General features: G+C 44.5%; 1 protein-coding gene and 1 pseudogene across 2 annotated transcripts in view; both read left to right on the top strand.

The window, feature by feature from the left end:
- TMA16 (translation machinery associated 16 homolog) overlaps positions 1 to 27877 on the top strand; it is a 295640-nt gene that overhangs the window by 201438 nt on the left and 66325 nt on the right. For both annotated transcript variants that reach the window (XM_063920440.1, XM_063920439.1), the window contains exon 5: positions 19749 to 19897. In XM_063920440.1, coding sequence (XP_063776510.1) covers positions 19749 to 19897 — 149 coding nt within the window. The remainder of the gene's footprint in view (positions 1 to 19748; positions 19898 to 27877) is intronic.
- Positions 15485 to 15603, top strand: LOC134949639 (5S ribosomal RNA; annotated as a pseudogene).

Here is a 27877-nt window from a genome sequence, read left to right as displayed (position 1 = left end):
GATAGAAGCTATTAGAGACATTCTGCAAATTCCTGATAAGGTGCAGAGGAGGATGAAGTGTCTTATTTTAATGTAGAAAATAAATACTCTGATACTTTTCCTGCGTTTATCCTGATAAAAAGTTTCAGATTCCTAAGAGATTACTCAGATCCTTCCCTTTCCCTCAGGATGATCGAAAAAAATGGGAAAACCCACCAGTTGTTGACGCATTGGTATCTAGGTTGTCACGTAAGATAGTCTTACCTGTCCCTGGGGCAGTCTCTTTAAAGGACATGGCTGACTGCAAAATTGAGAACACTTTCAAATCCCTGTACACAGCTGCTGGGGTTGCCCAGAGACCCACTATTGCTTGTGCATGGATCACTAAAGCCATTGCAAAATGGTCAGGTAATCTAATTGACGAGTTAGATTCCTTATCCAGGGGGGAGATTAGTTTTACTCCTACAGCATATACAGGACTCTGCAAATTTTATGGTGAAGGCCATAAAAGAAATAGGATTGCTCAATGCACGCAACACCGCCATGGCAGTGTGAGCACGCATGGGCCTATGGCTACGCCATTGGACTGCGGATGCAGATTCCAGGAAAAGCGTAGAAAACCTACCATTTACAGGTGAGGCCCTGTTTGGTGCTGAACTGGATACGTGGATTTCCAAGGCTATGGCGGGAATGTCTACATAGCTTCCTTTCGCAGCCCCCTCTGTTAGGAAAACCTACTCTGCTCTGACGCTGCAGTCCTTCCGGACGGCAAAATTTAAAAATAAAACCAAAGGCCATAGAGGTAAACTCAGAAAACCAGCAACTGCAGGTTCACAGGAACAGAACCCCCGGTTCTGCTTCTTCTAAGCCTTCAGCATCACGGTGGACCACACTGCCTAGAAGACAGGCAGGTGGGAGCCCGATTTACGATAGTTCAGTCACATATGGGCAACATCATGCCAGGATCCCTGTGTCAAAGATCTTATCGCCCAGGGCTACAGACTGGAGTTTCAGGAACTCCCACCTCACAGATTCTTCAAATCAGGCTTACCAGCTTCTCAAGAAGCCTGTATGACTTTACAGAAAGCAATTCACAAACTGGTACAGACTCAGATCATTGTTCCAGTTCCACTTCAACTGCAAAACCAGGGTTATTATTCCAACCTGTTTGTGGTACCGAAACCGGATGGTTCGGTAAGGCCCATTTTAAACCTCAAGTCATTGAACCCGTGCTTACGGGTGTTCAAGTTCAAGATGGAGTCTCTGAGAGCAGTGATCTCAGGTCTGGCGGAGGGGGAATTCTTGGTGTCTCTGGATATCAAGGATGCGTACCTTCATATTCCGATTTGGCCACCTCATTAGGCTTATCTAAGGTTTGCATTACAGGACTGTCACTACCTGTTCCAGGCCCTGCTATTTGGCCTCTCCACGGCACCGAGGGTGTTCACCAACCTAATGGCAGAGATTGTTTCTTCTCCGCAAACAAGGTGTGAACATAGGGAGTCATTCAGACTCGATCGCTCGCTGCAGTTTATCACAGCGTTCGGGTCGGAACTGCGCCGGCGCCGCAGTACACATGCCAGCCGTCGTTGCCTAGCGATCGCCTCCGAGGTAGAGGCGTCGCTGGACAGCGGCGTTAAGCCGCTGTTTTGGGGGGTGCGGTCCGGCCAACGCAGGCATGGCCGGACCTTTGGGGGAACGGACAGTGGCGGCTGTGTGACGTCACACGCAGCCGCTGCGACCCGGGTCAGCGAAGAGGTACTCCGACCAGCTGCAGGAGCTGCGCTTTTGCATTTCTGCGGGGGGGCGGCACTGACATGCTGGGCGTCCCCCCGCATGTCTGAGTGCCTGATCGTAGCTGTGCTAAATTTAGCATAGCTATGATTAACTCGGATTGACCCCCATAATACCGTACCTGGACGATCTGCTGATAAAAGCGCCATCCAGGGAGAGGTTCTTGTACAACGTTGCCCCTATCAACCCGACTACTCCAGGATCATGGGTGGATTCTGAACCTACCAAATCTCATCTGGAACCAACACGGAGGCTTCCGTTCTTGGGAATGATACTGGATATTTGTGCATCTTTGCATTCGCCTCCTGGGGAAGATAGTAGCCTCTTACAAGGCTGTACAATTCGGACGGTTTCACTCAAGGCCCTTCCAACTGGATCTGTTGGACAAGTGGTCCGGATCGCATCTTCACATGCACCAGAGAATCTGTCTGTCGCCAAAAGCCTGGATTTCTTTTCTGTTGTGCTCTGACTTCTCACCTGACCGAGGGCCGAAGGTTCGGGATTCAAAATTGGATCCTGATAACCACAGACGCAAGCCTCAGAGTTTGGGGAGCAGTCACCCAAGGGGAACAGTTCCAAGGAAAATTTTCAAGTCAGGAGACCATCCTTCCAATCAACATTCTGGAACTAAGAGCCATATACAACGCCCTTCTACAGGCATCACATTTTCTTCAAGATCACGCCATTCAGATTCAGTCGGACAATGTGACGGCGGTAACGTACATAAACCGACAGGGAGGAACGAAGAGCAGAGCAGCAATGTCAGAGGTGTCAAGGATTCTCCTCTGGGCGGAAAGACACGCTGTGGCGTTGTCGGCAATCTTCATTCTGGGAGTAGACAACTGGGAAGCAGACACGACCTCTACCCAGGAGAATGGGGCCTTCACCCGGTGGTGCTCGGGTGCTTGACAACGTCGGTGGCTAATGCCACAAATCGACATGATGGCATCTCGTTTTAACAGGAAGCTCAAGTGGTATTGTTCCAGGTCGAGAGACCCACAAGCAGTGGCGATGGATGCTCTGGTGACTCCTTGGGTCTACCAGATGGTGTACATTTTTCCACCACTTCCATTGATCCCAAAAATTCTCAAAAGAATAAAAAGGGAAAAGGTTCAAGCAATTCTCATTGCTCCTGATTGGCCAAGAAGGGTCTGGTACGCGGATCTACTGGAGATGCTCCTAGAAGATACGTGGCCTCTACCTCTTCGCGAGGATCTGCTACAACAGGGGCCGTTTGTCTATCAAGACTTACCGCGGCTACGTTTGACGGCATGGAGGTTGAGCGTCAAATTCTAGCCCGGAAAGGGATCCCGGATAAGGTTATTCCAACCTTGATCCACGCCAGAAAGGGGTTAATGTCTAAACATTACCACCGTCTTTGGAAAAAATACGTCTCTTGGTGTGAGCAGGAAATTTCCTGTGGTTGATTTTCAACTGGGACGTTTCCTCCTTTTTCTGCAGTCTGGTTTGGATGTGATCCTACGTTTGGGCCCCTTAAAAGTCCAGATTTTGGCCTTATCCATTTTCTTCCAGAAACAATTGGCTTCTGTCTCTGAGGTTCAGACATTTTTGAAGGGTGTTCTGCACATCCAACCGCCCTTTATGCCTCCTACGGCACCTTTGAATCTCAACGTGGTGTTGCAGTTCCTGCAATTGGAATGGTTTGAGCCTTTACAGGAGGTTGCTGTAAAGTTTCTTACATGGAAGACCGTCACACTGTTGGCCTTGGCTTCAGCAAGACGTGTGCCGGAGCTGGGGGCGTTGTCTCACAAGAGCCCCTGTTTTATTTTTTATGAAGATGGAGCTGAACTCAGAACTCGTCAACAATTTCTTCCTAAGGTGGTGTCTGCGTTTCATATCAACCAACCTATTGTGGTTCCGGTGGTTACTGACACCTCTGCTACCTCAAAGTCCTTGGATGTTGTGAGGGCTTTGAAGATCTATGTGAAGCGGGCAGCTCGTCACAGAAAATCTGACTCGCTGTTTGTTCTCTATGATCCCAATAAAATTGGGTGTCCTGCTTTAAGGCAGTCTATTGCTCGCTGGATCAGGCTTACTATCCAGCATGCTTATTCTACGGCAGGCTTGCCAGTTCCAAGATCTGTACAGGCCCACTCTACTAGGACGGTGGGTTCTTCCTGGGCAGCTGCCCGTGGTGTCTCGGCTTTACAGCTCTGCCGAGCAGCTACTTGGGCAGGTTCGAACACGTTTGCTGAGTTCTATAAGTGCGATAGTTTGGCCTCTGAGGACCTTCAGTTTGGTAAATCTGTTCTGCAGGAACCTTAGCACTCTCCCACACGGTTTGGAAGCTTTGGTACATCCCCATGGTACTAATGTGGACCCCAGTATCCTCTAGAACTTAAGAGAAAATAGGATTTTAATTGCCTACCGGTAAATCTTTTTTCTCGTAGTCCGTAGAGGATACTGGGCGCCCGCCCAGTGCTTTGGTTATTCCTTCACTGTTACTTGGTTGAGTATTGTTGGTTCAGTTGTTGCTGTTCCTGGTTTGAAGTTTGGTTAGCTTGGCTTTCCTCTAGTTATGTGTGCTGGTTCGGAATCTCACCACTATCTTTTCTATCCTTCTCTCAAAGTATGTCCGTCTCCTCGGGCACAGTTTCCTAGACTGAGTCTGGTAGGAGGGGCATAGAGGGAGGAGCCAGCCCACACCATCAAAGTCTTAAAGTGCCCATGGCTCCTAGTGGACCCGTCTATACCCCATGGTACGTAGGTGGACCCCAGTATCCTCTACGGACTACCAGAAAAGGATTTACCGGTAGGTAATTAAAATCATGGGTTTTTTTGGTCTTTGTTTGATTTGGTTCTCTTTATCTACTTTTAGGACTAATGTGAAAATTTGAGGTAGTTTTAGGGCAAATTTCTGCAGAAATATAGCAAATTCTGAAGGGTTCACAAGCACCACCGTATGTCTGTTTGGTGTCTAGATACTTTTTACCATGTAGTATGTATGCTGCTAATACAGTAGGTGGGTTATTCAGACTCCGTAGCAGTTTTGCTAAAAACTCAAAACTGCTACTGATAAAATCGCATTCTGAGGGCCGCCCAGCACAGGACAAGGCTGCCAACACGTGTAACACCGCCCTGTATTGAGATCACATTTCAAATGTGATTGCAACGCAATAACCGGGAAATAAAGGTAGACCCCTGTATACACAGCCAAGCTGCGTATTTAGGTGCAACACCACCATGTTTCCTGCTGCATGAAAAAACAGACGTAGTCATCCGGCCTCCCTGAAATTGGCCATGACATTCCTGCGTTTCCTGCAGCAGACCCCATTATCACCGCCCCCCCCCCCCCCATTGCCCGCTGCCTGTTAATCACATTGCGATCGCATCGTGACTGCCAACGCGTGCACAATGCGATCGCTGCGAATGTACAGATGGCTGATAACCAGCTGTTTGCGATTTTAGCAAAGTACTGAATGACTCTGACTAGCCCCCTAAGTAAGGTGCATTAAGCGAGAGTAAAGTTATATAAAGAGGGAGCTTGGGGTTGATGAGGGAGAATTGTATCCATTACAGTAAGCCATGCATAGATTTGTGCAGTACAGTATTACCCATAGTTGATTGAATTGCTAACACTAAAAGCATTGCATTCTAGATAGCTGACAAATAATGATATTTGAGAAGAAAAAGAACTATGGCACTTACTTAGAAAAGATGGCTTGTTAAACAAGAGCATATTTGTCAGTTTTTGGGTTTTTTTTTTTTTGTTAATCTGGCAGAGAAAATCTGCATATGGCCAGTATTTTCTTGGGTACTAGTGAGATAAGCAAGTGAAAATTAAGCATCTGTCTGTTAAAAGCCTCAATTAGGTATCTGTCATGTTTTTGTAGCGTCCAGTGTACTGACCAGCAACTGGAAAATATGGCCACTTAGTCTGTTCTGTTCCCAAGTGTAGTGCCACAGGCTGTTGAGAACTACTTACTTCAAAAATATCCCCATGATTTGAAACATCCTTGTTAAGTCATATATATACTTCCTTACATATATTGCTGCTGTTACTTCTACTACTTGGGCGGGTTGGGTGTGAAATTCCATCAGTTAGTATCCAGACCATCAGCATCCCGACGGTCAGAATCCAGACTGATCCTGGTAACCCTAACCATCCTCTCCCGCAGACAAACTCTAACCTCCCCAACATGCAGACTAACCCAAACACTCCCCCCAGTGACTGATGACCAGTCTTTAATGTATGTTTAGTTTTCTACCCTCAGACTCTTCTATAGAACATTTAAATCATTTTATTTATTTTATTCCAATCCCCCTCGTCAAATCCTTTTGACTTCCCTCCATGATCAAAATGTAGCTTCTTACTTAAAAAATATTGGTATCATCTCCCAGGCAACATCTGATCAATTCCTTCTCTGCACCTTCACGCACTTTCACTTTGTTTTAACAAAGAGGAAGTTTCTGCAGTATATTTCTTTCCCCATTCTAGTACCGGACTGTAACCCCTTACAGGGTCTCCTGTGCTTATCTCTGATCTGTCTCTTGTGATGTCTTGCTGTTTTTACTCAGGCATACAGTAATTACAGGAGGCTTTCATGTTGCCTGCTGCCAGGTTACCGGCGGTCAGGATACCAACGCCGGAATCCTGACACCCGGTGAAATATCGGCTGTCGGGATTGTGACCGCTGCCTGGAATACCCACTAAGGTTGTGGTCCACGTCACCACCTGAAGGGGAGTATAACCCTGTGGCGACTGAAGGGCCCGAGATGAGCGCAGCAATCCCGCAAGAGGACATGCTGCACTTGCCACCAGTATACCGACTGTCGGGATCCCGGCGTCGGTCTCCTGACCGCCATAATCCCAACAGCCGGAGTATCATACTGAATCCGTAATTGCTATGTAATTATCACTTAACTTCTGTAACATCTTCAGTTTTTTGAAAGGCTTGCTTTCACTCACTCAGTATTCTAGAATGCTAAGTAATCCTTTCTGGATTATTCGCAATCTGTCTTGACATAAGTAATCAAATGTGCTTGTGCCATTTCATCTTTGATGTCCTCTCATCAAACTTGATGTTTAAAAAACAGAGGGGCATATGTATTAACCTGGAGAAGTGATAAAGAAGTGATAAAGCAGTGATAAGCGCAAGGTGATAACACACCAGCCATTCATTACAGATTTGAAAAAATACAGTTAGGAGTTGACTGACTCGCTGGTGCTTTATCACCTTGCGCTAATCACTGCTTTATCACTACTCCAAGCTTAATACATGTGCCCCAGAGTTTCATTTTTCCATTTGTGGGGAGCCAATAAGAATAAGCTTCATTGGAGTTAGTGTGCTTCAGTACTAGTGGGCTTTTGGTGCCAAGTGCTGTCCAGAGACTGAATTCTAAACCCACCTCACTAGAAGATGTTCCTTTTGATATTGCTTTTCCACCACATGCGCCCCATAGGCATCAGCTTGCTGTTGGCCTTAGCTTCAGCTAGGCGTGTGTCAGAATTGGCGGCTTTGTCATGTAAAAGACCATATCTGATCTTTCATATGGACAGGGCAGAGTTGAGGACTCGTCCCCAATTTCTCCCTAAGGTGGTATCAGAGTTTCATTTGAACCAGCCTATTGTGGTGCCTGCGGCTACTCGGGACTTGGAGGACTCCAGGTTACTTGATGTAGTCAGGGCTTTGAAAATCTATGTAGCCAGGACGGCTGGAGTCAGGAAAACTGACTCGCTGTTTATCCTGCATGCACCCAACAAACTGGGTGCTCCGGCTTCAAAGCAATCTATTGCGCGCTGGATCTGTAACACGATTCAGCAGGCTCATTCTGCGGCAGGGTTACCGCATCCTAAATCAGTAAAAGCCCATTCCACAAGGAAGGTGGGCTCTTCTTGGGCGGCTGCCCGAGGGGTCTCGGCTTTACAGCTTTGCCGAGCTGCTACTTGGGTTCAAACACATTTGCTAAGTTCTACAAGTTTGATACACTGGCTGAGGAGGACCTTGCCTTTGCTCATTCGGTGCTGCAGAGTCATCCGCACCCTCCCGCCCGTTTGGGAGCTTTGGTATAATCCCCATGGTCTTTACGGAGTTCCCAGCATCCACTAGAACGTCAGAGAAAATAAGAATTTACTCACCGGTAATTCTATTTCTCGTAGTCCGTAGTGGATGCTGGGCGCCCGTCCCAAGTGCGGACTCTCTGCAATACATGTATGTAGTTATTGCTTAACTAAAGGGTTATTGTTATGAGCCATCTGTTACTGAGGCTCAGTTGTTGTTCATACTGTTAACTGGGTATGGTTATCACAAGTTGTACAGTGTGATTGGTGTGGCTGGTATGAGTCTTACCCTGGATTCCAAATCCTTTCCTTGTCGTGTCAGCTCTTCCGGGCACAGTTTCCTTAACTGAGGTCTGGAGGAGGGGCATAGAGGGAGGAGCCAGTGCACACCAGATAGTACCTAATCTTTCTTTTAGAGTGCCCAGTCTCCTGCAGAGCCCGTCTATTCCCCATGGTCCTTACGGAGTTCCCAGCATCCACTACGGACTACGAGAAATAGAATTACCGGTGAGTAAATTCTTATTATTTTTTAATAACTTTGTGTATTAAACATAGTTTGTGTACATTGTGCCATCAAAAAACAAAGGTTTCAGTATCTCACTCTCACTCAAAAAAGTCTGTATTTCGGAATATTTGGATATGGGATACTCAACCTGTATATGCGTGCGTGTATATGTGTGTGTATGTATATATATATATATATATATATACACACATACACATACACGGTCTGATCCGGCACTCAGTATCAATGAGGTCTCATAAAGTTTCTTGCTCTGGTGCCCTCCCTGGGTCTGTGACCCTGTAATAGCTTGCAAATGAACGGGCGGCACTCTCCAGGCTTTTTCAAATTTCCATAGCGTCCTTTATTCCTACGTTACATTTCGGGCTCTCGCCCGTCGTCAGGGACAATCATACACAAAATGACATACAAAATTACAAACATTTATACCCTATCTAACGTGCACAAATTGCTAAACTCACTCACCTGCTTCACGCCGCTCGGTGCGCCGGGTCCGCGCGCAGGCAACTGATGTCACTGGCACCCGACGTCACCAGGCGGCGCCGAGCTAGGGTTCCATTCATTTTCTGTTGCTTAGCAACCTGACAACATGAAATAAAAAAATTTTGTTACAAACATTTAAAGCCGTACTTACATTAAAAGCTGAGCATACTCATTACTAACTGTGTGTCATGACTACATTGCACTCTATTTTAGCATCTATTAAGCTTTGTCATCTATAGATATAATTAATGCAGCGCAACTCACTCATAAATTATTGGTTCGCTGCTTACGTCCCTTATAGTATGGCAATCTATTCACTAAATCATGAGCAAGTTTCTCATTAATTTTTTTCTGTACATTTTATGCATATAGTTGTTGTTACACCCCTATAGATAACATTGTATACCCAGAGTTTCGTTTAACCCTTTTGGGGCCAATGTGTTGAGCATAAATATCCACCTACATTCCCGTTTGAGCAGGATTTTAGCTCAATTTCCTCCTCTGGGTAAAGCTGGTATGTGATCAATAATAATACTTCTTAGCGTGGCCATACTGTGTTTAGCTGTGGCAAAGTATCTGGCCACAGGTTGATCACTACTACCTGTTTCTAATGCTTGTCTTATTGCCATACGGTGCATAGCCATACGCTCCCGAAACTGCCGCTGAGTTTTGCCCACATAGGACAGCCCACAGGGGCAGGTCAGGAGATATATGACATATGTAGTTGTATATGTGACTGCATGCCTTATCTGGAATTTTTTCCCGGTGTGCGGATGGGAAAAAGTAGGGCTAGCTACCATGGACCTACATGTTGTACATCTGAGGCATTTAAAGCACCCCGGTTTCCTACTCAAAAAGTGTGTCGGTTTCTTTCTCTCCATGCCTGTAATATCTAATTTAACAATTTTGTCCTTTAAATTACGATTTCTCAAGTAACTAGGCATTAACTTTGAGCCCTGGAGCGATGGCAGCTCTTTGTCCGTACTGACAATGGGCCACCAACTTTTGGCTTTTTTAGTGAGATTCTCACTATGTATGTTATAACAATTGGGCCATGGTAATCTTGCCATATGCTGTGTCTGTTTGATCTTAGGTTCTAACAATGTGGTTCTGGGGATATCCAGTACTCTGGTTTTAATCTGTATAAGCTCATTCTTATTATATCCCCTCTGTCTAAAGCGCTCAACCATAGTGTTGAGTGCTGGTTCCACATGTTCTGGATTTGATGTAATTCTTTTTGCCCTTAATTGCAAATAAGGCAGGCTTTTTCTCAATGGTAAAGGATGGAAACTCTCATATTGAAGAAGAGTATTCCTATCTGTGCTTTTTCTGTATAGCGACGTCATTAGTTCTTTACCCTTGATATGTATCTCCACATCCAAAAATTGGATGTTGCTGGTACTAGTTTTGTATGTAAATCTTACATTACTTGAAGATCTATTATGATCATCTAGTAAATTTTTTAGATTCTCCTCAGTACCTATCCAAAAGATTAGTAAATCATCTATGAATCTATGGTATATCAATATCTGAGGGTTCAATTCACTCCCAACATTAAATAATGATTTCTCCACTGAGTACATATACGCATTGGCGTACGATGGGGCCACTGAGGACCTCATCGCACAGCCATTGCGTTGTAGGAAGAATTGGCCATTATAGTAAAAATAATTTTTCGTCAAGACTAATCTTAGGAGCTGTAACACAAACTGAACTGGTGGACCCTTATATAAGGGGCTATTCGATATAAGTTCCATGACAGCCTGCACACCTGCATCATGTGGGATGCAGGTGTACAGGCTAGTTACATCTGCACTGCACATGACAATTTCATCCAATGGTAGCGTCAAAGAATTCAGAATGGACAATAGCATGTTAGTATCCTTCAGATATGAGGGGATGCCCTGAATACATGGATTTAACAATGAGTCCAGGTAAATTGATATTGGTTCAAACAGGGAGCCACATGCCGATATTATTGGCCTCCCTGGGGGGGCATGCAGGTTCTTATGGATCTTCGGGACCACATAAAAGAGGGGGGTGATGGGGAATTCCACCATTAGTGCTTTTTGTAATTCGGCTGATATAATATCCTGTTGTTTAGCTAATGCTAAAATCTCATCCACTTCCCGCTTGTATGTTTCTGTCGGGTCCCGGGATAATCGTTCATATGTATTACTATCCCTCAGCTGACGTTCACATTCATTCTTATAGTCCGTCAAGTCCTGAAGAACCACCCCTCCCCCCTTATCCGCCGGGCGGATTATGATGTCAGTTCGTTGCGACAAGGATTTAAGTGCTTGTCTTTCTTCATAGGCGAGATTACAATGTGGTGTCCTTGTATTAGCCACTCGTGCACCTTCATTTTCCAATAACCTGGTGAATGTCTTTATTGAGAGGTTTTGTGTAGTGGAATCAAACTTTGATCTTGGTAAAATCTTCTTTAGTTGTTCCGGTATATCTTCCCCCTTTGGTGCTATGGTATTTGGTGTTTTTGCAAAGTGGTCCTTTAATCTCAACGTCCTATTTAACTTGTACACATCCAGCTTCCATTGAAATGCATCCATTTTGGCTGTGGGCACAATTTTGAGTCCTTTGGATAACACTCTATTTTCCGTCTCTGTCAGAGGAGTTGAAGACAGGTTAAACACCAAATTTTCTACCGGCGTGGTGGCCTCCTGCTTGTGGCACCTCTCGTTCTGCCTCGCCCTCCTTGTCGGCCTCTTCCTTTTGTAGGGGGGGCATAAAGCGTAGTTCGGGTCTGCAGCCCTAAAGGGCGGCCATCCTCATTAGTGGGCTGCGGCTCATTTTCACTATGAGAGGCACTGGATTCATCTGATTCCCTTTGTCTGAACTGTTGTCCTCGCTTTCTAAAATGCTTAATTCTTTCCCTATAGGGTTTGCTATTGCTTGCCCATGGGTATACACGTCTAAGTTCATAATCTTGCTGAACTTTATAAAACTTCTCCTTTTTAAAAGCTTTGAGATCTTTCCTATATTTCTCTGACGTCCTAGTGGATGCTGGGACTCCGTAAGGACCATGGGGAATAGCGGCTCCGCAGGAGACAGGGCACAAGAATAAAAGCTTTAGGATCAGGTGGTGTGCACTGGCTCCTCCCCCTATGACCCTCCTCCAAGCCTCAGTTAGGATACTGTGCCCGGACGAGCGTACATAATAAGGAAGGATATTGAATCCCGGGTAAGACTCATACCAGCCACACCAATCACACCGTACAACTTGTGATCTGAACCCAGTTAACAGTATGATAACAACGAAGGAGCCTCTGAAAAGACGGCTCACAACAACAATAACCCGATTTAGTTAACAATAACTATGTACAAGTATTGCAGACAATCCGCACTTGGGATGGGCGCCCAGCATCCACTACGGACTACGAGAAATAGATTTATCGGTAAGTAAAATCTTATTTTCTCTGACGTCCTAGTGGATGCTGGGACTCCGTAAGGACCATGGGGATTATACCAAAGCTCCCAAACGGGCGGGAGAGTGCGGATGACTCTGCAGCACCGAATGAGAGAACTCCAGGTCCTCCTCAGCCAGGGTATCAAATTTGTAGAATTTAGCAAACGTGTTTGCCCCTGACCAAGTAGCTGCTCGGCAAAGTTGTAAAGCCGAGACCCCTCGGGCAGCCGCCCAAGATGAGCCCACTTTCCTTGTGGAATGGGCTTTTACAGATTTTGGCTGTGGCAGGCCTGCCACAGAATGTGCAAGCTGAATTGTACTACAAATCCAACGAGCAATAGTCTGCTTAGAAGCAGGAGCACCCAGCTTGTTGGGTGCATACAGGATAAACAGCGAGTCAGACTTTCTGACTCCAGCCGTCCTGGAAACATATATTTTCAGGGCCCTGACCACGTCAAGTAACTTGGAGTCCTCCAAGTCCCTAGTAGCCGCAGGCACCACAATAGGTTGGTTCATGTGAAAAGCAGAAACCACCTTAGGGAGAAATTGAGGACGAGTCCTCAATTCTGCCCTGTCAGAATGAAAAATTAAGTAAGGGCTTTTATATGATAAAGCCGCCAATTCTGACACACGCCTGGCTGAAGCCAGGGCTAACAGCATCGTCACCTTCCATGTGAGATATTTTAAGTCCACAGTGGTGAGTGGTTCAAACCAATGTGACTTAAGGAACCTCAAAACAACATTGAGATCCCAAGGTCAACACTTTGTCAACACTTAACACTTAAATCATGAAGATAAAGAATGTAGAAGGTAATGAAAGATGGAAGATCATACTGCTTTAGTTTAGTAACCGGTTCTGTATAGATGCTAATACTGTAGTAGTAGATATAATAATAATAATAATAATAATAATATTTTGCTAAATAGCAGTATTTACAGGTAGGTTTACTTTATGTGTATAGTGCACCGTCAGGGACAAGGTTAGTTACAGTTTACACACCAAAACAAGCTATCACTGATACAACCCATGGTCTTTACCTAATTAATAAAAGGTCCAGCTAGTAAAGTAATACTCTTTTTGTTTTGTTAGCTGTAATTTCTACGGCAGGGTTCACAGGTTATCCACAGGATAACAATGGGATATGATGGAGTGACAGCGGATTGGCACCAAACGATCACAAGCTTTCAGGCCTCCCAGGATGCAACGGGCCTGTCCATATATCCCCGCCCACTGGCTCAGGCAAATCAGTTTTTTGTTTGGTGCGACAGGAGCCGGGCCATGATCAGAGGGCTGCTGTTCTAATGGCAGCCCTTAGCTTTCTTTTTTTATTTTTATAGTCTTACTATGTTTTTGAGCGATCTTTCTTAACAGCGTCTTATACGCATATTGGAAAGAGTCACTCCAACAACTCTCCGCCGGGTCGCAACAACGCTTACCCATGTGTACAATGCTGTCTAGGCGGGCGTCTGTGTCGGATATACTAGCAGGTCCAGCAGGCCGGAGCATGGGGAGAAGGTAAGGCATCGGTTCCCCGTAGCTGGGGAATACGGACACAGCCGCACTGTATTGGAAGGAGACTACCAAACAGTAGCTGACGCGCTGCCACCACGGGTGCTCCAGCTCTAGGCCTTAGGGATTATAAGGCACCAGGAATAGTATGAGGCTGCGATCGCTAGGGTTGATGTCAGCGGTGGGGAGTTAGACGCTCTCCTGGTTGCCCCTCCCCCCAGTTCATGACCAGTTTCCGCGAGTCTCCCACCATGAACTGATTTGCCTCACTTCCGTCTCAGACGCTATCATGAGGGGTCTCTGTCTCAGCATAGGCTGTGTTCACTAAGCGCTACCGCGAGGAGACCCGGTCGCAATACAGGCGTCTGTATGGCCGGTGCGTCTGTATGCACAGTGCGTCTGTGTTCACTAAAAGTTCCTGTAGCGGCGGTGTACACTAGTAGCGTCTGGATCCACTCAGCGTTCGCTAACGTATTGATAGATCTTGGAAGTGAGGTGAGTCTCCCTGTATCCCACTCTACTGAGTATGGGTTATACAGCACTAAATTTCTATCTACTTTTGTCATTATGAATAGTTGAATTTAAGTGCCTATTGCATATGAGTCTGTGTACATTACTGTGGTTTTTTTCGCATTGCTTCTGAATAATTTAAGATCTGTATAAAACAGAATTCAGTAATATGTACTCCTACATACTTTAAAATGTGTTCGTAGTTGATTATGTGCTCATATGACTAATATATAACGTGACTGACTGCTAGTGTGATTGCTGACTTTTATATCTGTCAGTTGGTCTTCTGATCCTCAATGCGGGTTCATGGGTAAGGGTCAGATTAATATCACTTTAGAACGCTAGTGATTACAGTCACAAATTGTGTAGTACACTGTGAAAGTGCTGATTATTTATCATGTCTAAGAGCGGCAAAAGTGACGAGAGTACACTTACAGTAACACCAATACTCCTATCATGTTATCTTGCAAAAGCTCTGTTATTCTCTCTGATCTGGTACAGGATGGTTTATGTGTAAAATGGTTTGCTTTTCAGCATAATACAAGGCAGATCCCTGATCTACGTCAAGTACAGATAGATCCCCCTTGGGTGATGTTTGCACAGGCCTTGTCCAGTATAGCTGAAAGGTTAATTCCTATAGCGTCAATACCAGCAATAGGGTTCACTATTAACCTATACATGCAGCTCTCTACCTACGGTATCCCCAACAGCTTCTCCAATAAAACATGCTGATAAACCGAGTGTAAATAAATCATCAACTGCACAGGCTACACATGATTCATCAGACGATGAAAACTCTACATACTCTACTTCGGCATACAAAGAACAGGTAGAGGGTATCAGCTCAGTTAATATAGCTGAAATAATGAGAGCAGTAAAGGCCTTTCTGTCCTCAGAGGATCAGCAGAGCCTGTGTTAAAAAAAGTTACCTAGGTTTAAACGTCCCAAAAAATAGGGCCGCCTCATGTGGAACCCCAGCAGCTGATGGAAATCATGGAAAAGGTTTGGGCTATACCCGATAAGGAATATAGTTTCCTAGTTAATGGGATTCCAAATATCCTTTTCCAGCTGGGGACTGTTTAAAAATAGGAAGTGCCTCCTAAAGTAGATATGCATATTATTGATAGTGCGAAAATCTATATGGCCTTTGCCGTCAATGTCAAAAGAGGGATGGTTTTCTGAAAACCATATTGTCTCTGTCTGGGGCAGTCATAAGGCCAGCCATGACTTCACCTTGCAATCCACAGCCACACCACACTGGATAGGCCCAATCTCACTAGATATTGGAAGCTAAGCAGTGTTGGGCCTGGTTAATTATTGGATGGGAGACCACCTTGGAATACCAGGTGCTGTAGGTACACTGGGCTGAGGTACTGGAAGACAGGTTTTCAGCCCCTGCAAGGGAGCAAGAATCCCATATAGCTCATATGGACACTAATGTTCTAGGGCATCAGCATTAAAAAAATAGCTGCTCGCAGAGCAGTTTTGCTTACATACATGGAAAGCTCATTCAGAATCAAAGAAGGTTCTGGAAACTTTGCCTTTGGCTGGATTTTTTGTTTGAGACGAAGTTAACAGATATTCTGGAGTCAGAAACAGACTCCAAGAAGGTCACGTTTCCTTACACATATAACTACAAACCTAGGGGTCCGGTTTCAGCCTTGTCGGTCATAAAAGAACGTAACAGCCCCAATATAATAAGCTTGGTAAGGCAAAGAAGCAAAGGCAAACAGAGGGCCAGCTTCCAAACCAGAGGATAAGGCATCAGCATGATGGTGCGGGCCTCCTTCTGGGGGACCCCAAAAGGATAGGGAGCCGACTTCTTCAGTTTGCACAGATCTGGTAGCAGTCTACAAACAGGCGCCTGGGTGCAAGAAGCAGAATTTCTAGGTTATGCTTTCCCTTCTAGAAGCATCCTCCTCAAAGGTTCTTCTGTTCCAGTCCATCTCGGGTATAGGCAAAGGAACCCCTGCACAATAGGGACAGGGGTTTTTACTCCAACCGGGTTTGGGTTCAGAAGGATCCTTTCACCCCATTCTCAAAATCCCAAACAGATAAGTTTGGGTACCGCGGTTCCCATGGAGACGTTACGCTCCATAGTTTTTGCATGGAGCCATGAGATTACATGGTATCCCTGGATAGTCCGGATGCTTACCTACAGGTTTCTATAGCACTGTTCCATCAGTGTTATCTCAAGGTTCACCATCCTCCAGCAACATTTTCATTTCCAGACCTTACCCTTTGGGTTAGCCACAGCCCCAGAGTATGTACCAAAATGATGAAGATTATGGCAGCTTATCTCCTCAAGAAGGGGATAAGAAAAATGCCATACCTCGACCACCTTTTTTATCCTGGCACAATCACAGGAAAAGCTTCTGTGCCATCTCCAACAGACAGTGACTTGTCTACAGAGGCACAGGTGGTTCATAAATTGGGTAAAGTCATCTCTGGTTCCGTCACAACGGATGACTCACTATGGGGCTGTACTGAATTCAAGTCTGAAGAAAATTGATTACCTCGGAACAAGTTATCCAAGGTACAGTCAAGTACTCAGGAATTGTTACACAGTCAAACAATATCAATCCACGCAGCTATGCGACTGATGGGTTTGATGGTGTCAACAATCGACATGGTGGAGTATGCACAATTCCACTCAAGACCTCGGCAGCGTCTGATTCTGGCCAGATGGAATGGAATATATCAGATAATAAAGAAACAGACTATGGTACTTTAAACCAAGGAAATAGTCATAAGCCTGGTGGCTACAGACATCCCATCTAGACAAAGGGAGACCCTTTTGGATATCAGATTGGGAGATCCTGATAATAGATACCAGTCTTCAGTGCTGTGGAGCAGTGTCCGGAAGATTATGGTTCCAGGGACAATAGACCACAGAAGAAAGTTGCCTGCCAATGAATCCGTTAAAACTTCGGCCCATATACATGGCAATGATTCAGGCAAAGGACTGTCTTCAAGGAAGACCAGTCCAGAGCCACTCGGACAATTTAACGGCAGGGGCGTACCTCAACCATCAGGGAGGAACGCGCAGCCAAACAGCAATGAAGGAGGTACGTCACATACTAAAGTGGGCAGAACTCCATCTTCCAGCATTGTCCGCAGTATTCGTTCTGGGAGTCCTAAACTGGGAAGCGGACTTTCTCAGTCAACACGCCATTCAAGCAAGCGAATGGGCTCTACACCCAGAAGTATTTCAGACTTTGGTAGACAAGTGGGGTTTGCCAGAGATAGATCTCATGGCATCCTGTCTGAAAAACAAAGTGCCCACATACGGGGCAAGAACAAAGGATCCTGGAGCGATCTTTGTGGACGCCTTGTCAGTGAAATGGGATTTTCATCTGGCGTATCTATTTCCTCCGATCTTCCTGCTACCAGGGTGGTAAGGAAAATAAAAGAAGCAAAGGGTGCAGTGATTCTAATTGCTCCGGCTTGGCCCAGAGGGCATTGGTACACAGATCTGCAGAGAATGTCGATGTATGCTCCACTTCTGCTCACTCAACGTCCAGATCTACTAATGCAGGGTCCTTGTTATCACAGGTATCGGGTTCGACTATCGTTGACGGCGTGGCTCTTGAAACCTCTATCCTGAAGTCGAGAGGATTCTCGCTAGAGGTAATTCAAAGAATACTCAGAGCAAGGAAACCATCCTCAGCTTGCATTTATCACCGAATATGGTAGGCCTATATTCATGGTGCAGTGAAGGAAATATGGACCCCAAAACCTTTTCAAGTTTCCAGGGTCTTAGATTTCCTTCAGGTGGGAATAGATAAGGGTTTGAAGGTGGCTTCCTTGAGAGTAAAAGTATCAGCATTGACTGTATGGTTCCAAAAGAAGATTGCCAATTTACAGGATGTGCTTACTTTTTCAGGGAATGCTGCGCATTCAACCTCCTTTTGTGCCTCCTACAGTGCCTTGGGACTTGAGTCTAGTCCTCAAGGCCCTTCAAGTTGCTCCATTTGAACCACTTAATAAAGTGGATTTTAAATGGTTGACTGCTAAAGTTCTCTTTCTACTGACTATGCATCAGCTAGAAGAGTGTCAGATTTAGGAGCGCTGTCATGTTCTCTTTTTCTGATTTTTTTTTTTTTTTTATCCAGATAAAGCAGTTCTCAGAAGTAGGTCTGGGTATCTTCCTAAGGTGGTGTCTAAATTCCACCTTAATGAAGAAATTGTAGTCCCGGTTTTCTCAGGTATCGGAACTTTCTGCAGGAGATGCGTTGCGGGACGTAGTGCGAGCATTAAGGATCAACGTGGATCACACCAGTGACATCGGAAAGACAGATTCTCTCTTGATTTTCTACGGAATTCACAAGAAAGGAGGCCTGCTAATAAATAGACGCTGGCTAGAGGGCTTCGAATTACTATTTCGGAAGCATATTCTCAAGCGGATCTCCCTGTTCCTTCTAATATCTCTGTTCACTCTACTTGTAAGGTAGGTCCTTCATAGGCAGCACTACATGGTGCTTCAGCAGAACAGATATGTAAGGCAGCCACATAGTCTTCCATTAACACATTCATTAGACATTGTGCTTTGATACTTTTGCCTCTCATGACTCTGAATTCGGGCGTAAGGTTCTCCTGTCCAATCAGGAGTGTCCCCACCACTAAAATTGCTTTGGGAAATCCCATTGTTATCCTGTGGATAACCTATGGACCCTGCCGGAGAAATGTACGTTATGGTAAGAACTTACCGTTGATAACGGTATTTCTCCTAAGTCCACAGGTTCCACAGGGATTCCACCCTGACGCACCTGATTTGAGGATCTTGCTACTCACTTATCTCTTCCTTCTTGTACGGAAGGGTGTGCATGTGTGTTCTTCTCGTCTGATTAGGGCACTACATGATGCTCCTGCCTAGATGCTTTGGAATCCAACTGATTTGCTTGAGCCAGTGGGCGGGGATATATGGACGGGCCCGTTGCATCCTGGGAGGCCTGAAAGCTTGTGATCGTTTGGTGCCAATCCGCTGTCACGCCATCATATCCCATTGTTATCCTGTGGAACCTGTGGACTTAGGAGAAATACCGTTATCAACGGTAAGTTCTTACCATAACGTATATTTTTAAACCCACTCATTTGAAAAATGTTAGCTTGCCATGAAATTCATGTGAGTGGGCTTACTCTACTTATAATAGTGTAGCTGCTTTTTTTCATTTTCACGCAGGGTGCTTTTAAAATGTATACACTGGTATTTCTAATAGAGGCTTTAAGGATTAAATACTTGATGAGTATATCTGATTTCTAACCATCATTAAACGGTGAATCTAAACGTTCACCTGCGTTCTATCCACATAACACTTACATCATAATCCTTTATGCAGAAGTAGCACAGACTGTATGGTATTGTGACTTTCATGTTGTGCCTCTACCTTGCCGCACAGAACACTAGGACACTTGCCTTCGGTGAAGTTATTAATATTGTACCTCATGCTGTTTAAATGACCGACATTAAGGGTGATCATCATAATTGTCTTTGCTTTTACAGCTATTTGCATCGGTTCGATAGTGAGCTGGAACAAATTGAATTGCATAACTGCATCAAAGGTAGACAAGCAAGACAGCATGGTTCCCGAGAGACCGTCGTTAAGCAGACTATAGAGCGTGAAAGAAGACTGTACAACGGATATGGGATGGGTAATATTTTTTGCTGTATTTTTTTTCCTCATATAATGGTTATGTAACAAATATTGAAGCTAAATGCTGGACTGTTTAAACACTGGAAGGTTTCCAGTTGTGTCCATTGATTTGTGCCCAGAAATTGTCATGTCAGGCGTTGTGGTTGAAATGTAAGATGTGCTTTGTTTCTTTGTTTCAAATTAGTTCACCTCCTAAACAAACTAGAGGTGGGTACACACTGATAGATATATCTGCCTATCAATTGATCTTCAGATATACCTATGGCCGGATCGGGCAGTGTGTTGAGCATACACACTGGCCGATCCATCGGGGACTGACGTCATGAACTGGGTGGGAGTGTAAGGGCAGTCGGCCGACCACCCGTACACACACAGCGACGCGCCAATATATCGGTAGATATATTGTCCGTCGGCTGTGCTGCGGGTCCGACCCGATATGTCTGTGAACGATGGAGTTCACAGACATATCGCCCGTACACACTGGCCGACGGACCCGCGATATATCGGGCGTTCAATAGAACTGCTGATATATCGGCCAGTTTGTACCCACCTTAAGGTATCTTGCTTCTCCAACCAAGATCCTGTCCTAATTAGAATGAGTGTGTTGTTCACATGGTTTAGCCCAAAAATTGAAGTGTATTCTATGTGGCCTGCTAGTATGCCATATGATTTGCTTTACTATTGGCTCCTGTTGAATATTATATGCTACAGAAATGGTGGCCTGTGCTCTCCATATGGGTATCACAGCAATAATGCACGGTCTGTTCTCCCGTGTCAGAATATTAGACCCGGAATACAGAACATAAGTCATATGTAGCCTTATCACTTACCAACAAGTGGCTGGGAATAGCAGGACTTGTAAGCCAATTAACCATCACATTTCATCTTTTTCTTTCCTTTTTTGTTTTCCAATCTTACAGTGAAAACAAGGGAATATGATCTGACACAGTAACTGTGTTAATATGCATAGATGTTGCGAGATTTATGGGCACAGGCATTCTGCTTCCTGAGCTTGTACCATGCTTGAAGGTGCACAGTGAACAAAGCTCTCATAAAGTGGGCATGTTCTTTTAAGACACAATGGGGGATATTCAGTTATTTGAAAAGTCAGTTGGGTTGCCTGTCTAATAAACAAGAAGAATCAGCCAACCAACCAACTTTTAAAACATTTGAATTCCCCCTTTAAACGTATACATTCTTTTCTGTAAAATGTGATTTCTGTCATTTCTGTATAAAGGCGTCTCTCACTGGCAGCAAATTTTTTACTGCTTGAAGGTACACAGTGAGCAAAGCTTTCATAGAGTGGGCATGTTCTTTTAAGAAATGTTAAATGTTTACATTCTTTTCTGTAAAATGTGTTGTCTGTAATTTCTGTATAAAGGCATCTCTCACTGGTAGCAATTTTTTACTGAAACCCGGCAACTGCCTCTTAGCATTATTTAGGTACAAGCACATATGGTTTGGTGCCATATAAAGTTTTTAGTACTGTATGTGCCTATAGCTTTGAATGGGTTGCTGCATTTCATTTAATTGTTGGGTAGATACTAAAACAAATTTATCTGCATATAAATTGGTTAATTTGTTCTGAAATGTTACTAAATATTAATTTAGAAGTATAAAACTATATCTAGTGTCTTTCTTGAAAATTTTGTTAAAGAAGCGGTATTCCCCATGTGAAAGCTTCATTTAATTCTATTGACCTGTACAGCTGAAGAGGACATTAGGTTATTGGATGAGGAGATCATGACACCTGATACTTTAATTCAGTCTTTATTGCATCGTCTTGCATGATTTCAGCCCCAGAAATGCCCTACAATGAGAGACATTTGGAGATGCCCGCACTTTAGTTCCCCTATGTATACTGCCTCCCACATTATAATTTTCCCACAAATTTTCAACTGCTACAAATTGTGTGAAGGCAGTGAGAAATTGTGCTAAGGTGTCATCCCAGCACAGACAAGGTTATTGATCTACTGGGATACCACCAGCACGAAATCCTTCTCTAGAGTCAGAAGGAGGATCGATTGGGATATATAGTGACAGCCCTTTTGGGTTGTCAGCAGCTACTGTAACTGCTGGTTCTTGTCTGTGCCTTCCACTGTCTCTCCTCATTCTAGCCATGTTATAGCATCAATCGCTGCACAGAAATACCAGTTGCTAATGACTGCTTTATTATTTCCAGTTGGTCATGTTTGTTTTACAGTTGCAATACATATTGTACTATCTCAGCAGCAGCTGCAATTGTTATGTTGTAAGCTCTTTTGGGCAGGGTAATCTTTACCTTCTGTTTTCATTAATATGTGAGCACTTTATAAATAAAATAAGATATTACAATAGTTAGAGTATCACATCATCCTGATTAGCAATAAAATATACAGCATATGGCTAAGGTTCTTTATGTGAGGAAACAATGTACCACTTTAAAGCAATATGATTACCCTGCATCCCTATGAGCATGTACACATTTTATAATGCAGAAGCATGTTGTCAACCAGAGATTTCCACCACTGTAGTATGGGAGGTTTAAGGGAAATCCAAGATGATGTGATGGATTTGCCTTCACATATAAGGGCTCCCTGGATGAATTTCCTTTGGCAAATTGGTCATCTGCTACATCTAGGATACAAAAACTGGAACGGAGTCTAGGACGTTTGCCCAGAAAGAGAATACATTGTAGCACATCCAGATGGCATCCTATATAATAAAAGGCCTCACCTCTGTTATGTGCGCCATTGGCCACTATACGCTTCCCCACAGACCAAATGACTCACAGCTGAACGTTATACTGCAGTCAGATGTTACAGCCTCCTACCCTGCTGCTGCTAATATTAATACTGATCTGACTGTTTCACACTTGCTCCATAAGGAGAGAGGGGGCTGGGAAGAGGTAGAGTTGGGTGTAGGGGCAGATAGGGACTGGGAGGAGTGGGATAGGGGCAAATAGGGACTGGGGGAAAAAGAGGGTGGGAGGGTTGGGGCATATAGGGACAGTGGAGAGAGAGAGATGCAGATTTTTTCAATATGGTCACCTCATTGGTGCCACTGCAGGCCACCCAGTGAAGTTCCATTTGGGACACGGAGACACCCTCCCACCATATACTGCCCTTATTTACACTGCACCCCCATCCACTTCCATATTTTGAACCCCACACCCTATACTGCACCCTCTCTCCTCCATATACTGCTCTTGCCGTATACAGCATATTCTGCACCCCGTCCTCCTTATACTATGCTGCAACCCCAGGTTACGTGTCATTCCAGGACTTGGCAATAAATAGCAACAGCACCCAGGAAACAGATGCAGGAGCCAGCAGCCGGTCCCAATGTTCTCATATCGGATGCACCGGTGAAAACGTGTGGCTACTTCACGGGGTAGAAGGTGAATCAGTCAGTTATGAATGGGTGAGACCCTGTATGATGTACGCAGTGCGGTGACTGGAAGGAGGAGGGATCGGTGCTGGGGCTGCAGATGATGTGGGTGAGACGGACAACGTACAGTATATACTGCGTGCCGGTGAAGGGGCCGGGGTCCTGTGCTCTCTTCTCCCACACTCCGCACTGGCCATGCACAGACTCCCCCGGCCAGCTGCTCATGGCTACTGGTGTCCTCTACCTCTTGACTGGCCATGAGCTGTGCAGTGACTGGTGAGCTTACATGTGCCAGTACGGGTGTATATAGTGCAGCATCTTTATATCCTGTCCATTACAGATGTATAGCATCAATATATATAAAAGGCTAATGCTACACACACAGTCTCACAAAGACTCGGCCCCGGATCCTGGCAGTAGGGCATCCAGAAATCCGGCAGCTCCTGTGTGAGCAGCAACCCACTTATAATCTGCCTCTGGTGTCTACTTTTAACTGCTGTATTTGTATATGGCTTGGTATCGGAGATAACCCTCTCACCCTAAATAGAACAAGACATTTTGTTTGTATCACTTTTATATATTCAGATGTACAGTGCCTGTCACTTCATCACATGCCACAATTTTCGTAACAATATAGCTTGTCAAATCACTGGAAGTATGTATGACTATATACACGTTAAACCATGACATCTATATTTGACTTTAAAATGTAAGAAAGCTTCCACTTGTATAATGAGTGCATGCATAAAATCTTATAAAATCCTGTTTCTAGATCTGCAAGACTTTTTTCTCCCTTTCACAGTGCCAATCAGCAGTACTTTGCAAACTCTCTAGCGTAGCATAATCGGATATAATGCATGTACATTTTATGCATTTTGGGCAATATGGTTTTAAAAATACTTACACTTTCTATTCTGATTGTTTGTAAAGTCGGTTGGGTGTTTGTTTTTTTCCTGTCAGATTGGAAAAAACAGAAACCAAACTTTTCAAATAATTGAATACCCCCCATAGAATGTTGCCTTATGTTTCCAAGCAATTTGCTTATTTGTAGAGCTCAGTTATACTGGATATGGCTTTTAAAACCACATAATAAAATACAGGTTGAGTATCCCATATCCAAATATTCCGAAATACGGATTATTCTGAAATAGACTTTTTTGAGTGAGAGTGAGATGGTGAAACCTTTGTTTTTTGATGGCTCAATGTACACAAACTTTGTTTAATACACAAAGTTATTAAAACTATTGTATTAAATGACCTTCAGGCTGTGTGTATAAGGTGTATATGAAACATAAATGAATTGTGTGAATGTACACACACTTTGTTTAATGCACAAAGTTATAAAAAATACTGGCTAAAATGACCTTCAGGCTGTGTGTGTATAAGGTGTATATGTAACATAAATGTATTTTGTGCTTAGATTTAGGTCCTATCACCATGATATCTCCTTATGGTATGCAATTATTCCAAAATACGGAAAAATCCGATATCCAAAATACCTCTGGTCCCAAGCATTTTGGATAAGGGATACTCAACCTGTATATACATATGCAGTTTACTTGTGTTTCGTACTCCTCTTTTAAAGATTAAGGATAACCATACTTAGGCATTTGATGATGCATTATTTTGGTAATATTTGGTTGAAAAAGGAAACTAGCAAGGAAGTAGAATATATATTATGTCAATAGAATAAACAGAATAGCGGAATCATGAAGTATTAAAGCAAAGAAGAAGAATGATTGCAATTAAATACAATACAGGTCGGGTGTCCATTATCCAGATAACCGAAAAATTCCGAAAACCGTAATATTTCGGTCCTGTAGTGACTTCACTGGAGTCTGTGGCTAGTATAAGGACTGCCATGGAATACTGATGGAGAAAACTGCAAATTATAATTGCTGGCAATTCCTTTTCTTCTAAATACTTAAAGTTAGCCCAAGGTTCCTTATTTAGATGTTATATTTTTCAGAGACTGACTGCATCACACAACAATAGCAGAGAAGATGTATTCTGTCATTTTTTTTTTATTGGCTTGTGTCTTCTTCACTTAGAAGGAGCTAATGCGCAGTAGGATGTATGTTGAACAAAAATATATATTTAGATATATATATATATATATATAATATCCCAAAATAGATGACAGCGGCACTCAAGGATTTGAAAAAATGGAAAACTGTATTCAAAAGTGAATGAACAAGCCGACGTTTCGGGGCTTACCCGCCCCTTTGTCAAGGTTTGTTACACACCTTGACAAAGGGGCGGGTAAGCCCCGAAACGTCGGCTTGTTCATTCACTTTTGAATACAGTTTTCCATTTTTTCAAATCCTTGAGTGCCGCTGTCATCTATTTTGGGATATTGCATGATCGTTACCAGGAGGCACCAGGGTCACGTTCAGCCACAAGGAGGAGTGCCGGTCCACACTTGCGCTATATATATATATATATATATATATATATATATATATATATAGAAACTCGGCGGCGCGGCACTCAGCAGTGTCAGAAAGAAAAACACGGAAAGCTTCTTGCTTATCAACGTTTCAATGTATTTTTCACATTTCTCTAACGTCCTAAGTGGATGCTGGGGACTCCGTCAGGACCATGGGGTTTAGCGGCTCCGCAGGAGACAGGGCACAATAATAAAAGCTTTAGGATCAGGTGGTGTGCACTGGCTCCTCCCCCTATGACCCTCCTCCAAGCCTCAGTTAGATCTTTGTGCCCGGCCGAGAAGGGTGCAATCTAGGTGGCTCTCCTGAGCTGCTTAGAATAAAAGTTTAATTTAGGTTTTTTATTTTCAGTGAGTCCTGCTGGCAACAGGCTCACTGCTACGAGGGACTTAGGGGAGAGAAGTAAACTCACCTGCGTGCAGGATGGATTTGCTTCTTAGGCTACTGGACACCATTAGCTCCAGAGGGAGTCGGAACACAGGTCTCACCCTGGGGTTCGTCCCGGAGCCGTGCCGCCGACCCCCCTTGCAGATGCCGAAGTTGAAGAGGTCCAGAGGTCCAGAAACAGGCGGCAGAAGACTTTCAGTCTTCATAAGGTAGCGCACAGCACTGCAGCTGTGCGCCATTGTTGTCAGCACCAGCGGTCACTGAGGGTGCAGGGCGCTGGGGGGGGCGCCCTGGGCAGCAATGTATTATACCTTTTTTATGGCTAAAATACATCACATATAGCCCTTGAGGCTATATGGATGTATTTAACCCCTGCCAGATCTCACAAACTCCGGGAGAAGAGCCCGCCGTTTTAGGGGGCGGGGCCTATTCTCCTCAGCACACGGCGCCATTTTCCTGCTCAGCTCTGCTGTGAGGAAGGCTCCCAGGCTCTCCCCTGCACTGCACTACAGAAACAGGGTTAAAACAGAGAGGGGGGGCACTTATTTGGCGATATGATTACATATGTGAAAATGCTATAAGGGAAAACACTTGTATAAGGGGTTGTCCCTGTATAATTATAGCGTTTTTGGTGTGTGCTGGCAAACTCTCCCTCTGTCTCCCCAAAGGGCTAGTGGGGTCCTGTCCTCTATCAGAGCATTCCCTGTGTGTGTGCTGTGTGTCGGTACGTGTGTGTCGACATGTAGGAGGACGATGTTGGTGAGGAGGCGGAGCAAATTGCCTGTATTGGTGATGTCACTCTCTAGGGAGTCGACACCGGAATGGATGGCTTATTTAGGAATTACGTGATAATGTCAACACGATGCAAGGTCGGTTGACGACATGAGACGGCCGGCAAACAAATTAGTACCTGTCCAGGCGTCTCAGACACCGTCAGGGGCTTGTAAAAACGCCCATTTACCTCAGTTGGTCGACACAGACACGGACACTGACTTCAGTGTCGACGGTGAAGAAACAAACGTATTTTCCTTTAGGGCCACACGTTACATGTTAAGGGCAATGAAGGAGGTGTTACATATTTCTGATACTACAAGTACCACAAATAAGGGTATTATGTAGGGTGGGAATAATCTACTTGTAGTTTTTCCTGAATCAGATAAATTAAAGTGTGTGATGATACGTGGGTTTCCTCCGATAGAAAATTATTGGAGGTATACCTTTTCCCGCCAGAAGTGAGGGCGAGTTGGGAAACACACCTTAGGGTGGATAAGGCGCTCACACGCTTATAAAAACAAGTGGCGTTACCGTCTCCAGATACGGCCGCCCTCAAAGAGCCAGCTGATAGGAAGCTGAAAAATATCCTAAAAAGTATATACACACATACTGGTGTTATACTACGACCAGCAATCGCCTCAGCCTGGATGTGCAGCGCTGGGGGGGCTTGGTCGGATTTCCTGACTGAAAATATTGATACCCTTGACAGGAACAATATTTTATTGACTATAGAGCATTTTAAGGATGCATTTCTATATATGCGAGATGCGCAGAGGGATATTTGCATTCTGGCATCAAGAGTAGATGTGATGTCCATATCTGCCAGACGATGTTTATAGACACGACAGTGGTCAGGTGATGCAGATTCCAGACGGCACATGGAAGTATTGCCGTATAAAGGGGCGGTCCATCGGACCTGGTGGCCATGGCAACAGCTGTAAAATCCACTTTTGTTACCCCAAGTCACATCTCAGCAGAAAAGGACACAGTCTTTTCAGTCT

The sequence above is a fragment of the Pseudophryne corroboree genome, chromosome 1 (genome assembly GCF_028390025.1).
Source record: "Pseudophryne corroboree isolate aPseCor3 chromosome 1, aPseCor3.hap2, whole genome shotgun sequence".
NCBI classification, from domain to species: domain Eukaryota; kingdom Metazoa; phylum Chordata; class Amphibia; order Anura; family Myobatrachidae; genus Pseudophryne; species Pseudophryne corroboree.
The sequence above is the reverse complement of the archived record's forward strand: the minus strand, read 5'-3'. Positions and strand labels throughout refer to the sequence as shown.